Below are 16910 nucleotides of genomic sequence, written 5' to 3' on the forward strand. Positions count from 1 at the left end.
AAGATGCAGAGTGCAAAATTCTTCCCCCAAGGAGGGAATATTGCTGCGAACAAAAAAGATCCTTTGACACTGTCTCTTACCATGCTTGGCACTGCCAGTGGTCAGTGTCCCCCTGGCCAAGGTTACAGTTGGCAAGAGGCAAGCACTCCCCACTCTCCCCACCAGGGAAAGTAACAATATCATCTAAAATGTACACCATCATATTTAGAACAGAAGTTGATTGGAAAGACACTAAGAAAGCACTTGTATGCCTCAGGGAACGACAGGCAAGCTCACCTCTGCAACAGTCTTTTGCCTCCTTACTGTAACGGACTGCAGCTTTTTCTCCACAGTGACTCCTAAAAGGACACAGAAAACAGGTCAGTACATTGTTGGTGCTGCTCAAGAATAACTCAGGGACTGTTCTGTGAAATGAATATGGGCCAGGCCATACAGAGGTTTTGGTAACCTGCATGGACTGCATGTGACTGCTGAGCCTCACTCAGCAATAATCTTTGAAGTCTGCAGTAGGAGGAGTTTGCTGAGACACTAAACATCAGACATTGTGCAGTGTCAGTGGCACATATCTCCCGGGGAAACACGCATTCTCTCTCTCTCTCTCTTATCTCTCTCTCTCTCTCTCTCTCTCTCTCTCTCTCTCTCTCTCTCGTGTGTCTCATTCTCTTTGTAAGTTTCTCTGTCCCTCAGGTTCTGCCTCTCTCAAACACACTTGTGCGTACACACACACACACACACACCCCACACACTGATTATATTGTCTTCCTCACACTCTAAAAATGGACATAGGTTTCCCCTGGGAAATCTGTCATTTCTCCACACCCTCAAGCCTCTGTCCTACCAGAACCCTGGCTTCAGGGTAGCTCTCCAGACTGATGCCATCAGGAATGCCCCAGCTTCCTGAACATATAGATTCTTTCATCAGCAGGAGACAGATTCCAAAATACATACCATATTCCATTGCTCTCTTGATGACCTGAATGTAGAGAAAGGAAACAACACCAGGGTGAGATCATGATATAAACTCATAGCACTGCACATTGGTTCTCCCCTTGATTTTAGGAAACCAAATAGCACACAGTGCTTGAGTCAAAGGTCCCCAAATCAAATGAATAGTATGCCTGTAAAAAGTTTTTTTTCCCCTGGGATGTATGTGCCAAGACCACTTAGGATGGCGACTCTAAAATTCTTCACCCAAGCTGGAAAAGTTGCTGCTGCCAAAAAAGATCCTAGGACACTGTTTGTTACCAGGTTTGCCACTGCCAGTGGTCAATGTCCCCCTGACCAAGGTTTCAGTTGGCAAGAGGCAACCACTCACCACTGTCCCCATCAGGGAAAGTAACAGTATCCTCAAAAATGTAGACTGTCATATGTACAACAGAAGTTGATTGGAAAGCCTCTAAGACAGCACTTGTGTTCCTCAGGGAAAGACAGGCAAGCTCACCTCAGCCACAGCCTGCTGCCTCCTTTCAGGAAGGGGCCGCCGCTCTTCCTCCTTAGGGACACCTAGAAGGACACAGAATACACGTCAGTACCTTGTTGGTCCTCCTCAAGAATAACTCAAGGACTGTTGCTTGATATGAACATGGGCCAGAGCATACGGAGGCTTTGGTTACCTGCATAGACTGAATGTGACTGCTGAGCCACACTCAGCTGTATTCCTTGAAGTGCGCAGTATGAGGAGTCTTTTGAGAATGTAGATACTGGTCATTGTGCAGTGTCAGTGTCACATATTTCCTGGGCAAACCCACATCTCTCTCTCTCTCTCTCTCTCTCTCTCTCTCTCTCTCTTTTAATGTTACTGTCTCTTTCTGTGTGTGTTTCTGTGTCTCTGTCTCTGAGTCTCTGAAGCAAACACACACACACACACAAACACACAATCACACGACATAGATACACAAACAGAACAACCCCAAGACTCATGCACACAGAATCACTCCGCACTCAAGGAATACATTATCTTTCTCATAGTGTAGAAACATGGACATAGTTTTTCACCTGGGACATTGGTCTTTCCCCCCCATCCTTAGACTAAGTCCTCCCAGGACTCTGGAATCAGGGTAGGTCTCCAGACTGAAGACAACAAGAATGCCCACCTAATCACCATCTAAACATTTTCCTCAGCAAGAAACTGTTTCCAGAATTGGGGCGCCTGGGTGGCGCAGTCGGTTAAGCGTCCGACTTCAGCCAGGTCACGATCTCGCGGTCCGGGAGTTCGAGCCCCGCGTCAGGCTCTGGGATGATGGCTCAGAGCCTGGAGCCCGTTTCCGATTCTGTGTCTCCCTCTCTCTCTGCCCCTCCCCCGTTCATGCTCTGTCTCTCTCTGTCCCAAAAATAAATAAACGTTGAAAAAAAAAAAAGAAAAGAAAGAAACTGTTTCCAGAATACATACCTTTCTCCCGTGCTCCTACGGCCACCTGAATGTTAGGAAGGAAAACACCATCAGGGTGAGATCATGATATACAGTATTTGCACCACTCTTCGGTTCTCTTGGTGACTTTCGGATACAAGATGGGACACAGTGGTTGAGTCAAAGGCCACAAAACCCAATGAATAGGATGCCTGTCAGAAGTTGTTTTTCCCTGGGATGTGTCTCAAGACCGATTAGGATGCCAACTACCAAATTCTTCACCTATGTAGGAAAAATTGCTGCTGACGAAAAATACCCAATAACACTGTTTCTTACCAGGTTTGGCACTGCCAGTGGTAAATATCCCCCTGACCAGGGTTACAGTTTGTAAGAGGCAGCCACTCACCACTCTCCCCACCAGCAAAAGTAACAATATCATCTACCATGTACATTGTCATATTTACAATAGAAGATGATTGGAAGGACACTAAGTACGCACTTGTGTTCCTCAGGGAAAGACAGGCAAGCTCACCTCAGCCACAGCCTTCTGCTTCCTTTCAGGAAGGGCACGCAGCTTTTCTTCCTTAGGGACATCTAAAAGGACACAGAATACACGTCAGTACCTTGTTGATGCTGCTCAAGAATAACTCAGGGACTGTTCCTTGATATGAACATGGGCCAGAGTTGATGGAGGCTTTTGTTACCTGCATGGACTGAGTGTTACTGCTGAGCCACGCTCAGCTGTATTCCTTGAAGTGTGAAGTATGAGGAGTGTTTGGAGAATGTAGACATTGGCCATTGTGCAGTGTCAGTGGCACATATCTCCTGGGGAAGGACACATCTCTTGCTATCTCTCCTCTCTCTCTCTCTCTCTCTCTCTCTCTCTCTCTCAATGTGACTGTCTTGTTTCTGACTCTCTGAAACACACACACACACACACACACACACACACACACACACACGCTAACAGTCATGCTACACAGACACATAGAGAACAACCCCAAGACTCATGCACACAAAATCAATCCACACTCAAAGAATACATTATCTTTCTCATAGTGTAGAAACGTGGACATAGTTTTTCACCTGGGACATCGGTCTTCCTCCCCCCCCCCCCAACCTTAGACTAAGTCCTCTCAGGACTCTGGAATCAGTGTAACTCTCCAGACTGAAGACAACAAGAATTCCTCACCTACATCACCATCTAAACATTTTCCTCAGCAGGAAATTTTTTTCCAGAATACATACCTTTCTCCTGTACTCCTGCGGCAACCTGAATGTTAGGAAAGAAAACACCATCAGGGTAAGATCATGATATACGCTATTTGCACCACTCTTCAGTTCTCTTGGTGACTCAAGGATAGAAGATGGGACACAGTGGTTGAGTCAAAGGTCCCCCAAAGCAAATGAATAGGATGCCTGTCAGAAGTTGTTTTTCCTGGAGATGTGTCTTCCAAGACCACTAGGGTGGCGACTACAAATTTCTTCACCAAGCAGGAAAAATTGCTGCTGAGGAAAAAGATCCTTTGACACTGCTTCTTACCAGGTTTGGCACTGCCAGTGGTAAACGTCCCCCTGACCAAGGTGACAGTTGGCAAGAGGCAACCACTCACCAGTCTCCCCACCAGGGAAATAACCATATCATCTGAAACATACATTGTCACATTTACAATAGAAGTGATTGGAAATATCTAAGAAAGCACATGTGTTCCTCAGGGGAAAACAGGCAAGCTCACCTCAGCAACAGCCTGCTGTCTCCTTTCAGGAAGTTCCTGCAGCGTTTCCTCCTTAGGGACTTCTAGAAGGACACAGAATGCACCTCAGTACCTTGTTGGTGCTGCTCAAGAATAATTCATGGACTGTTGCTTGATATGAACATGGGCCAGAGCATATTGAGTCTTTGGTCACCTGCATGGACTGAATGTTACTGCTGAGCTACCGTCAGCATTATTCCTTGAAATGTGCAATAAGAGGAGTTTTTTGAGAATGTAAACATTCGTCTTGTGCAGTGTCAGTGGCACATGTCTCTTGGGGAAAACACATCTCTCTCCCTCTCACCTCACTCTCTCTCTCTATTATGAGTGTGTCTTGTTCTCTGTGTGTTTCCCTGACTCTCATTTCTGTCTCTCTCAAACACACACACGGGCATACACAAACACACGCACACACACGCACACACACAACACATAGTGAATACATTGTCTTCTCACACTGTAAACATGGGCATAGCTTTTCCCCTGGGAAATCTGTCTTTTCTCTACCTCCTAAAGCCTTGGTCCTACAAGGAACCTAGAGTCAGGGTAGCTCTCCAGAACGAGGCCACCAGGAATGCCCCAGCGTCCTGACCATATAGATTATTTCATCAGCAAGAGACTGATTCCAAAATACATACCACATTCCATTGCTCTTGCCAGGACCTGAATGTAGAGAAAAGGAACACCATCAGGGTGAGACCATGATGTACACTCATAGCACTGCTCTTTGGTTCTCCTCTTGACTTTAGGAAACCAGATGGCACACAGTGCTTGAGTCAAGGGCCCCAAAAGCAAATGAATAGGATGCCTGTCAGAAGTTGTTTTTCCTGTGGATGTGTCTCTCGTGAACACTTTGGATGCCGAGTACAAAATTCTTCACCCAAGTAGGAAAAATTGCTGCTGATGAAAAAGTGCTGATAACACTCTTTCTTACAAGCTTTGGCATGGCCAGTGGTAAATGCCCCCTGACCAATGTTAAAAATGGCAAGAGCCACCCACTCACCATTCTACCCAGCAGGGAAAGTAGCAATACCAACTAAAATGTACATTGTCATATTTACAACAGAAGATGATTGGAAAGACTCTGAGAAAGCACTTGTGTTCCTCAGGGAAAGACAGGTAAAGTCACCTCAGCAAAAGCCTGCTGCCTCATTTGACGAAGGGCCCTCAGCTCTTCCACCTTAGGGACATCTAGAAGGAAACAGGTCACATGTCAGTATCTTCTTGGTGCTGCTCAAGATTACCTCCGGGACTCTTCTTACATGAACATGGGCCAGAGCATATGGAGGCTTTTGTTCCCTGTAGGGACTGAGTATTACTGCTGAGCCACACTCAGCAGTATTCCTTGAAGTGTGCGGTATGCAGAGAGTTTTGAGAATGTAGACGTTGGTCATTTTTCAGTGTCATTGGCACATATCTCATGGGCAAACCCACATCTCTCTCTCTCTCTCTCTCTCTCTCTCTCTCTCTCTCAATGTATCTGCCTCTTTCTGTATGTGGCTTTGTCTCTGAGTCTCTCAAGAAAAGACACAAACAGACACAACATACACAATCACGATCCTGCGACATACACACACATACAGAACAACCCCCAGAGTCAATACACAAAATTACATCACACACAAGGAATACAGTTGCTTTCTTATACTGTAGAAACATAACCTAGATTGTCACCTAGGACTTCGGTCTTTCCACTAGTCCTCCCAGGACTCTGCATTGTAGATGTTGGTCATTGTCCTGTGTCAGTGGCCTATATCTCTGGGCACACCCACATCTCTCACTCTCTCTCCCTCTCTTCCAATGTGTCTGTCTCTTTCTGTGTGTGGCTCTGTCTCTCTGGCTCTGAGTCTCCTAGGAAAACACACAAACACAAAGAAACATACACACACACACATACGCATACACACTCACAATCATGACACATACAGACACATACAAAACAACCCCAAGATTCGTGCACACAGAATCACACTGCACAGAAAGAATACATTATCTCTCTCCTCTGTAGAAACATGGACATAGATTTCACCTGGGATGTCATACTTTCTACCCCACACTCAAGCAACATTCCCCCAGGACCCAGATATCCAGGGACTCTCCGGACTGGAGACAACAAGAATATCCCACTTACACCGCCTCCGAAACATTTTTCTCAGCAAGAAAGACTTTGCAAGCCACATATCTTTTTTTCGTGTTCCTCCAGCCACCTGGATGATAGAAAAGAAAACACCATAACGGTGAGATCATGAGGTAAAGTATGTGTACCATTCTTCGGTTCGCTTGGGGACTTTGGGATTCAGGATGGGACACAGTGTTTGAGTCAAAGGCCACAAAAGCAAAGATAATATGCCTGTCAGAAGTCGTTTTTCCTGGAGATGTGTCTCTAAAGAACACCGAGGATGCAGACTACAAAATGGTTCCCCCAGAAGGAAAAAGTGCGGCTGCCGAAAAAGATCCTAGGACGCTGTTTACTAGCAGGTTTGGCACTGCCAGTGGAAAATGTCCCCCTGACCAAGGGGACAGTTGGCAAGAAACAACCATGGAAATTGACAACATGTTTCTCCCCACAGGGAAAATAACATTATCACCTCAACGGTACATTGTCACATTTACAACAGATGTTGATTGCAAAGACTCTACGGAAGCACTTGTGTTCCTCAAGGAAAGACAGGAAGCTCACCTCAGCAACAGCCTGGTGACTGGGCACAGGACGGGGCCGCCGTCTTTCCTCCTCGGGGACACCTAGAAAGACCACAACACCTGTCAGTACCATGTTGGTGCTGCTCAAGTATACCTCAGGGACTGTTCCTTGATATGAACATGGGCCAGAGCATATTGAGGCTTTGGTGACCTGCATGGACTAAATGTTACTGCTGGGCCGTGCACAGCAGTATTCCTTGAGGTGTGCAGTAGGAGGAGTGTGTGAGAATGTAGACATTAATCATTGTGCAGTGTCAGTGACACCTATTCTCTGGGCAAACCCACATGTATCTTTCTGTCTCTGTCTCTCTTGCAGTGTGTCTGTCTCATTTTGTGTGGCTTAGTCTGTGTGTCTCCCAAGAAAACACACTCAACACACATTCACAGTCACAATCACGTGACACACAGACACACACACACACACACACACACACACACACACACAGAACCACCCCGGGACTCATGCCCACAAAAACACACCCCACTCGAGGAATTCATTATCTTTCTCCTAGTGTAGAAGCATCCCATAGTTTTGTCACCTGGGACGTAGGTCCTTCCCCCCCACTCACAAGCACCAGTCCTCCCAGGCCTCTGGAATTAGGATAGCTTTCCAGACTGAAGTCAACAACAATGCCCCACCTGCATCACCAGCTAAACATTTTTCTCAGCAAGAGACAGTTTCCGGGATACATACCCGTGTCCTGTGCTCCTTCGGCCACCTGAATGTTAGGAAAGAAAACACCATCAGGGTGAGATCATGACATACACTATTGGCACCACTCTTCAGTTCCCTTTGCGTCTTTACGATACAAGATGGGACTCAGCGGTTGAGTCGAAGGCCACAAAAGCCAATGAATAGGATGCCTGTCAGAAGTTGTTTCTCCTGGGGATGTGTCTCTCAGGACCACTGAGGATGCCTACTACAAAATTCTTCACCCAAGCAGGACAGATGGCTGCTGACGGAAAAGATCCTAGGACACTGTTTGTTACCAGGTTTGGCACTGCCAGTGGTCAATGTCCCCCTGGCCAAGGTGACCGTTGGCAAGAGGCAACCACTCACCACTGTCCCCATCCGGGAAAGCAACAGTATCCTCGAAAATGTAGACTGTCATAGGTACAACAGAGGTGGATTGGAAAGCCTCTAAGAAAGCAATTGTGCTCCTTCAGGGAAAGACAGGAAAGCTCACCTCAGCACCAGCCTGCTGCCTCCTTTCAGGAAGGGGCCGCCGCTTTTTCACCTTAGCGACACCTAGGAGGACACAGAATACATGTCACTATCTTCTTGGTGCTGCTCAAGAATACCTCCGGGACTGTTCCTTATAGGAACATGGGCGAGAGCGTACGGAGGCTTTTGCCAACTGCATGGACGGAATGTTACTGCTGAGCCACGCTCAGCAGTATTCCTGGAAGTGTGCAGTACGCAGAGATTTTTGAGAATGTAGACTTTGGTCAGTTTTCAGTGTCAGTGGCACATATCTCGTTGGCAAGCCCACGTCTGTCTCTCTCTCTGTCGCTCGCTCTCGCTCTCCCTCTCTTGAAATGTGTCTGTCTCTTTCTCTGTGTGGCTTTTTCTCTGTGTCTCTCAAGAAAACACACACACACACGCAGACATACACTGTCACGATCCCGCGACACACACCCACATACAGAACAACCCCCAGACTCAACACACAAAATTACTCCGCACAAAAGATATACAGCATCTTTCTTATACTGTAGAAACATCACCTAGTTTGTCACCTGGGACGTCGGTCTTTCGCCCCCACCCTCGAGCACCAGTCCTCCCAGGACTCTGCATTGTAGATATCGGTCATTGTCGAATGTCAGTGGCCCATATCTCTGGGCAAACCCACATCTCTCTCTCTCCTCTCTCTCTCCCTCTCTTTCACTGTGTCTGTCTCTTCCTGTGTGTGGCTCTGTCTCTCTGTCTCTGAGCCTCTCAAGAAAGCGCACGCACGCACGCACACACGCACGCATACACACTCACCATCATGCGACATACAGAGATACAGAACAACCCCAAGACTCATGCACACACAATCACACCGCACAGATGGAATCCCTTGTCTTTCTCATACTACAGAAACATGGACATAGATTTCACCGGGGATGTCGGTCTTTCCCCCCCCACACTCAAGCACCTGTCCCCCCAGGACCCTGATATCCGGGTACTCTCCAGACTGAAGACAGCAAGAATGCCCCACCTACACCTCACCCGAAACATTTTCCTCAGCAAGAAACAGTTTCCAGGACACATACCTTCTTCTCGTGCTCCTACGGCCACCTGAATGTTAGAAAAGAAAACACCATCAGGGTGAGATCATGATGTACAGTATGTGTACCATCCTTCGGTTCGCTAGGTGACTTTGGGATTCAGGATGGGACACAGTGTTTGAGTCAAAGGCCACAAAAGCAAAGATAATATGCCTGTCAGAAGTCGTTTTGCCTGGAGATGTGTCTCTAAAGAACACCGAGGATGCAGACTACAAAATGGTTCCCCCAGAAGGAAAAAGTGCGGCTGCCGAAAAAGATCCTAGGACGCTGTTTACTAGCAGGTTTGGCACTGCCAGTGGAAAATGTCCCCCTGACCAAGGGGACAGTTGGCAAGAAACAACCATGGAAATTGACAACATGTTTCTCCCCACAGGGAAAATAACATTATCACCTCAACGGTACATTGTCACATTTACAACAGATGTTGATTGCAAAGACTCTACGGAAGCACTTGTGTTCCTCAAGGAAAGACAGGAAGCTCACCTCAGCAACAGCCTGGTGACTGGGCACAGGACGGGGCCGCCGTCTTTCCTCCTCGGGGACACCTAGAAAGACCACAACACCTGTCAGTACCATGTTGGTGCTGCTCAAGTATACCTCAGGGACTGTTCCTTGATATGAACATGGGCCAGAGCATATTGAGGCTTCGGTGACCTGCATGGACTAAATGTTACTGCTGAGCCGTGCACAGCAGTATTCCTTGAGGTGTGCAGTAGGAGGAGTGTGTGAGAATGTAGACATTAATCATTGTGCAGTGTCAGTGACACCTGTTCTCTGGGCAAACCCACATGTATCTTTCTGTCTCTGTCTCTCTTGCAGTGTGTCTGTCTCATTTTGTGTGGCTTAGTCTGTGTGTCTCCCAAGAAAACACACTCAACACACATTCACAGTCACAATCACGTGACACACAGACACACAGACACACACACACACACACACACACACACACACACACAGAACCACCCCGGGACTCATGCCCACAAAAACACACCCCACTCGAGGAATTCATTATCTTTCTCCTAGTGTAGAAGCATCCCATAGTTTTGTCACCTGGGACGTAGGTCCTTCCCCCCCACTCACAAGCACCAGTCCTCCCTGGCCTCTGGAATTAGGGTAGCTCTCCAGACTGAAGTCAACAACAATGCCCCACCTGCATCACCAGCTAAACATTTTTCTCAGCAAGAGACAGTTTCCGGGATACATACCCGTGTCCTGTGCTCCTTCGGCCACCTGAATGTTAGGAAAGAAAACACCATCAGGGTGAGATCATGACATGCACTATTGGCACCACTCTTCAGTTCCCTTTGCGTCTTTACGATACAAGATGGGACTCAGCGGTTGAGTCGAAGGCCACAAAAGCCAATGAATAGGATGCCTGTCAGAAGTTGTTTCTCCTGGGGATGTGTCTCTCAGGACCACTGAGGATGCCTACTACAAAATTCTTCACCCAAGCAGGACAGATGGCTGCTGACGGAAAAGATCCTAGGACACTGTTTGTTACCAGGTTTGGCACTGCCAGTGGTCAATGTCCCCCTGGCCAAGGTGACCGTTGGCAAGAGGCAACCACTCACCACTGTCCCCATCCGGGAAAGCAACAGTATCCTCGAAAATGTAGACTGTCATAGGTACAACAGAGGTGGATTGGAAAGCCTCTAAGAAAGCAATTGTGCTCCTTCAGGGAAAGACAGGAAAGCTCACCTCAGCACCAGCCTGCTGCCTCCTTTCAGGAAGGGGCCGCCGCTTTTTCACCTTAGCGACACCTAGGAGGACACAGAATACATGTCACTATCTTCTTGGTGCTGCTCAAGAATACCTCCGGGACTGTTCCTTATAGGAACATGGGCGAGAGCGTACGGAGGCTTTTGCCAACTGCATGGACGGAATGTTACTGCTGAGCCACGCTCAGCAGTATTCCTGGAAGTGTGCAGTACGCAGAGATTTTTGAGAATGTAGACTTTGGTCAGTTTTCAGTGTCAGTGGCACATATCTCGTGGGCAAGCCCACGTCTGTCTCTCTCTCTGTCGCTCGCTCTCGCTCTCCCTCTCTTGAAATGTGTCTGTCTCTTTCTCTGTGTGGCTTTTTCTCTGTGTCTCTCAAGAAAACACACACACACGCAGACATACACTGTCACGATCCCGCGACATACACCCACATACAGAACAACCCCCAGACTCAACACACAAAATTACTCCGCACAAAAGATATACAGCATCTTTCTTATACTGTAGAAACATCACCTAGTTTGTCACCTGGGACGTCGGTCTTTCGCCCCCACCCTCGAGCACCAGTCCTCCCAGGACTCTGCATTGTAGATATCGGTCATTGTCGAGTGTCAGTGGCCCATATCTCTGGGCAAACCCACATCTCTCTCTCTCCTCTCCCTCTCCCTCTCTTTCACTGTGTCTGTCTCTTCCTGTGTGTGGCTCTGTCTCTCTGTCTCTGAGCCTCTCAAGAAAGCGCACGCACGCACGCACGCACGCACGCATACACACTCACCATCATGCGACATACAGAGATACAGAACAACCCCAAGACTCATGCACACACAATCACACCGCACAGATGGAATCCCTTGTCTTTCTCATACTACAGAAACATGGACATAGATTTCACCGGGGATGTCGGTCTTTCCCCCCCCACACTCAAGCACCTGTCCCCCCAGGACCCTGATATCCGGGTACTCTCCAGACTGAAGACAGCAAGAATGCCCCACCTACACCTCACCCGAAACATTTTCCTCAGCAAGAAACAGTTTCCAGGACACATACCTTCTTCTCGTGCTCCTACGGCCACCTGAATGTTAGAAAAGAAAACACCATCAGGGTGAGATCATGATGTACAGTATGTGTACCATCCTTCGGTTCGCTTGGTGACTTTGGGATTCAGGATGGGACACAGTGTTTGAGTCAAAGGCCACAAAAGGAAAGATAATGTGCCTGTCAGAAGTCGTTTTGCCTGGAGATGTGTCTCTAAAGAACACCGAGGATGCAGACTACAAAATGGTTCCCCCAGAAGGAAAAAGTGCGGCTGCCGAAAAAGATCCTAGGACGCTGTTTACTAGCAGGTTTGGCACTGCCAGTGGAAAATGTCCCCCTGACCAAGGGGACAGTTGGCAAGAAACAACCATGGAAATTGACAACATGTTTCTCCCCACAGGGAAAATAACATTATCACCTCAACGGTACATTGTCACATTTACAACAGATGTTGATTGCAAAGACTCTACGGAAGCACTTGTGTTCCTCAAGGAAAGACAGGAAGCTCACCTCAGCAACAGCCTGGTGACTGGGCACAGGACGGGGCCGCCGTCTTTCCTCCTCGGGGACACCTAGAAAGACCACAACACCTGTCAGTACCATGTTGGTGCTGCTCAAGTATACCTCAGGGACTGTTCCTTGATATGAACATGGGCCAGAGCATATTGAGGCTTCGGTGACCTGCATGGACTAAATGTTACTGCTGAGCCGTGCACAGCAGTATTCCTTGAGGTGTGCAGTAGGAGGAGTGTGTGAGAATGTAGACATTAATCATTGTGCAGTGTCAGTGACACCTGTTCTCTGGGCAAACCCACATGTATCTTTCTGTCTCTGTCTCTCTTGCAGTGTGTCTGTCTCATTTTGTGTGGCTTAGTCTGTGTGTCTCCCAAGAAAACACACTCAACACACATTCACAGTCACAATCACGTGACATACAGACACACACACACACACACACACAGACACACACACACACACACACACAGAGAACCACCCCGGGACTCATGCCCACAAAAACACACCCCACTCGAGGAATTCATTATCTTTCTCCTAGTGTAGAAGCATCCCATAGTTTTGTCACCTGGGACGTAGGTCCTTCCCCCCCACTCACAAGCACCAGTCCTCCCTGGCCTCTGGAATTAGGGTAGCTCTCCAGACTGAAGTCAACAACAATGCCCCACCTGCATCACCAGCTAAACATTTTTCTCAGCAAGAGACAGTTTCCGGGATACATACCCGTGTCCTGTGCTCCTTCGGCCACCTGAATGTTAGGAAAGAAAACACCATCAGGGTGAGATCATGACATACACTATTGGCACCACTCTTCAGTTCCCTTTGCGTCTTTACGATACAAGATGGGACTCAGCGGTTGAGTCGAAGGCCACAAAAGCCAATGAATAGGATGCCTGTCAGAAGTTGTTTCTCCTGGGGATGTGTCTCTCAGGACCACTGAGGATGCCTACTACAAAATTCTTCACCCAAGCAGGACAGATGGCTGCTGACGGAAAAGATCCTAGGACACTGTTTGTTACCAGGTTTGGCACTGCCAGTGGTCAATGTCCCCCTGGCCAAGGTGACCGTTGGCAAGAGGCAACCACTCACCACTGTCCCCATCCGGGAAAGCAACAGTATCCTCGAAAATGTAGACTGTCATAGGTACAACAGAGGTGGATTGGAAAGCCTCTAAGAAAGCAATTGTGCTCCTTCAGGGAAAGACAGGAAAGCTCACCTCAGCACCAGCCTGCTGCCTCCTTTCAGGAAGGGGCCGCCGCTTTTTCACCTTAGCGACACCTAGGAGGACACAGAATACATGTCACTATCTTCTTGGTGCTGCTCAAGAATACCTCCGGGACTGTTCCTTATAGGAACATGGGCGAGAGCGTACGGAGGCTTTTGCCAACTGCATGGACGGAATGTTACTGCTGAGCCACGCTCAGCAGTATTCCTGGAAGTGTGCAGTACGCAGAGATTTTTGAGAATGTAGACTTTGGTCAGTTTTCAGTGTCAGTGGCACATATCTCGTGGGCAAGCCCACGTCTGTCTCTCTCTCTGTCGCTCGCTCTCGCTCTCCCTCTCTTGAAATGTGTCTGTCTCTTTCTCTGTGTGGCTTTTTCTCTGTGTCTCTCAAGAAAACACACACACACGCAGACATACACTGTCACGATCCCGCGACATACACCCACATACAGAACAACCCCCAGACTCAACACACAAAATTACTCCGCACAAAAGATATACAGCATCTTTCTTATACTGTAGAAACATCACCTAGTTTGTCACCTGGGACGTCGGTCTTTCGCCCCCACCCTCGAGCACCAGTCCTCCCAGGACTCTGCATTGTAGATATCGGTCATTGTCGAATGTCAGTGGCCCATATCTCTGGGCAAACCCACATCTCTCTCTCTCCTCTCTCTCTCCCTCTCTTTCACTGTGTCTGTCTCTTCCTGTGTGTGGCTCTGTCTCTCTGTCTCTGAGCCTCTCAAGAAAGCGCACGCACGCACGCACGCACGCACGCATACACACTCACCATCATGCGACATACAGAGATACAGAACAACCCCAAGACTCATGCACACACAATCACACCGCACAGATGGAATCCCTTGTCTTTCTCATAGTACAGAAACATGGACATAGATTTCACCGGGGATGTCGGTCTTTCCCCCCCCACACTCAAGCACCTGTCCCCCCAGGACCCTGATATCCGGGTACTCTCCAGACTGAAGACAGCAAGAATGCCCCACCTACACCTCACCCGAAACATTTTCCTCAGCAAGAAACAGTTTCCAGGACACATACCTTCTTCTCGTGCTCCTACGGCCACCTGAATGTTAGAAAAGAAAACACCATCAGGGTGAGATCATGATGTACAGTATGTGTACCATCCTTCGGTTCGCTTGGTGACTTTGGGATTCAGGATGGGACACAGTGTTTGAGTCAAAGGCCACAAAAGCAAAGATAATATGCCTGTCAGAAGTCGTTTTGCCTGGAGATGTGTCTCTAAAGAACACCGAGGATGCAGACTACAAAATGGTTCCCCCAGAAGGAAAAAGTGCGGCTGCCGAAAAAGATCCTAGGACGCTGTTTACTAGCAGGTTTGGCACTGCCAGTGGAAAATGTCCCCCTGACCAAGGGGACAGTTGGCAAGAAACAACCATGGAAATTGACAACATGTTTCTCCCCACAGGGAAAATAACATTATCACCTCAACGGTACATTGTCACATTTACAACAGATGTTGATTGCAAAGACTCTACGGAAGCACTTGTGTTCCTCAAGGAAAGACAGGAAGCTCACCTCAGCAACAGCCTGGTGACTGGGCACAGGACGGGGCCGCCGTCTTTCCTCCTCGGGGACACCTAGAAAGACCACAACACCTGTCAGTACCATGTTGGTGCTGCTCAAGTATACCTCAGGGACTGTTCCTTGAGATGAACATGGGCCAGAGCATATTGAGGCTTCGGTGACCTGCATGGACTAAATGTTACTGCTGAGCCGTGCACAGCAGTATTCCTTGAGGTGTGCAGTAGGAGGAGTGTGTGAGAATGTAGACATTAATCATTGTGCAGTGTCAGTGACACCTGTTCTCTGGGCAAACCCACATGTATCTTTCTGTCTCTGTCTCTCTTGCAGTGTGTCTGTCTCATTTTGTGTGGCTTAGTCTGTGTGTCTCCCAAGAAAACACACTCAACACACATTCACAGTCACAATCACGTGACACACTGACACACAGACACACACACAAACACACACACACACACACACACACACACAGAACCACCCCGGGACTCATGCCCACAAAAACACACCCCACTCGAGGAATTCATTATCTTTCTCCTAGTGTAGAAGCATCCCATAGTTTTGTCACCTGGGACGTAGGTCCTTCCCCCCCACTCACAAGCACCAGTCCTCCCTGGCCTCTGGAATTAGGGTAGCTCTCCAGACTGAAGTCAACAACAATGCCCCACCTGCATCACCAGCTAAACATTTTTCTCAGCAAGAGACAGTTTCCGGGATACATACCCGTGTCCTGTGCTCCTTCGGCCACCTGAATGTTAGGAAAGAAAACACCATCAGGGTGAGATCATGACATGCACTATTGGCACCACTCTTCAGTTCCCTTTGCGTCTTTACGATACAAGATGGGACTCAGCGGTTGAGTCGAAGGCCACAAAAGCCAATGAATAGGATGCCTGTCAGAAGTTGTTTCTCCTGGGGATGTGTCTCTCAGGACCACTGAGGATGCCTACTACAAAATTCTTCACCCAAGCAGGACAGATGGCTGCTGACGGAAAAGATCCTAGGACACTGTTTGTTACCAGGTTTGGCACTGCCAGTGGTCAATGTCCCCCTGGCCAAGGTGACCGTTGGCAAGAGGCAACCACTCACCACTGTCCCCATCCGGGAAAGCAACAGTATCCTCGAAAATGTAGACTGTCATAGGTACAACAGAGGTGGATTGGAAAGCCTCTAAGAAAGCAATTGTGCTCCTTCAGGGAAAGACAGGAAAGCTCACCTCAGCACCAGCCTGCTGCCTCCTTTCAGGAAGGGGCCGCCGCTTTTTCACCTTAGCGACACCTAGGAGGACACAGAATACATGTCACTATCTTCTTGGTGCTGCTCAAGAATACCTCCGGGACTGTTCCTTATAGGAACATGGGCGAGAGCGTACGGAGGCTTTTGCCAACTGCATGGACGGAATGTTACTGCTGAGCCACGCTCAGCAGTATTCCTGGAAGTGTGCAGTACGCAGAGATTTTTGAGAATGTAGACTTTGGTCAGTTTTCAGTGTCAGTGGCACATATCTCGTGGGCAAGCCCACGTCTGTCTCTCTCTCTGTCGCTCGCTCTCGCTCTCCCTCTCTTGAAATGTGTCTGTCTCTTTCTCTGTGTGGCTTTTTCTCTGTGTCTCTCAAGAAAACACACACACACGCAGACATACACTGTCACGATCCCGCGACATACACCCACATACAGAACAACCCCCAGACTCAACACACAAAATTACTCCGCACAAAAGATATACAGCATCTTTCTTATACTGTAGAAACATCACCTAGTTTGTCACCTGGGACGTCGG

At 48.2% G+C, this 16910-nt stretch overlaps 1 protein-coding gene across 1 annotated transcript in view; it reads right to left on the reverse strand.

Annotated features, from left to right (window-relative positions):
* Positions 1-12350, reverse strand: part of LOC125159866 (uncharacterized) — a 30472-nt gene extending 18122 nt beyond the window's left edge. The window contains exons 1-9 of the mRNA XM_047848528.1: positions 12342-12350; positions 11844-11868; positions 5231-5292; positions 4740-4764; positions 4084-4145; positions 3596-3620; positions 2880-2941; positions 949-973; positions 277-338 (exon numbers count right to left, since the gene is read on the reverse strand). Coding sequence (XP_047704484.1) covers positions 277-338; positions 949-973; positions 2880-2941; positions 3596-3620; positions 4084-4145; positions 4740-4764; positions 5231-5254 — 285 coding nt within the window. The 5' untranslated portion in view covers positions 5255-5292; positions 11844-11868; positions 12342-12350. The remainder of the gene's footprint in view (positions 1-276; positions 339-948; positions 974-2879; positions 2942-3595; positions 3621-4083; positions 4146-4739; positions 4765-5230; positions 5293-11843; positions 11869-12341) is intronic.
* Between the last annotated feature and the right edge of the window lie 4560 nt (positions 12351-16910).

This window comes from Prionailurus viverrinus, unplaced genomic scaffold (genome assembly GCF_022837055.1).
Source record: "Prionailurus viverrinus isolate Anna unplaced genomic scaffold, UM_Priviv_1.0 scaffold_73, whole genome shotgun sequence".
Taxonomy (NCBI): Eukaryota; Metazoa; Chordata; class Mammalia; order Carnivora; family Felidae; genus Prionailurus; species Prionailurus viverrinus.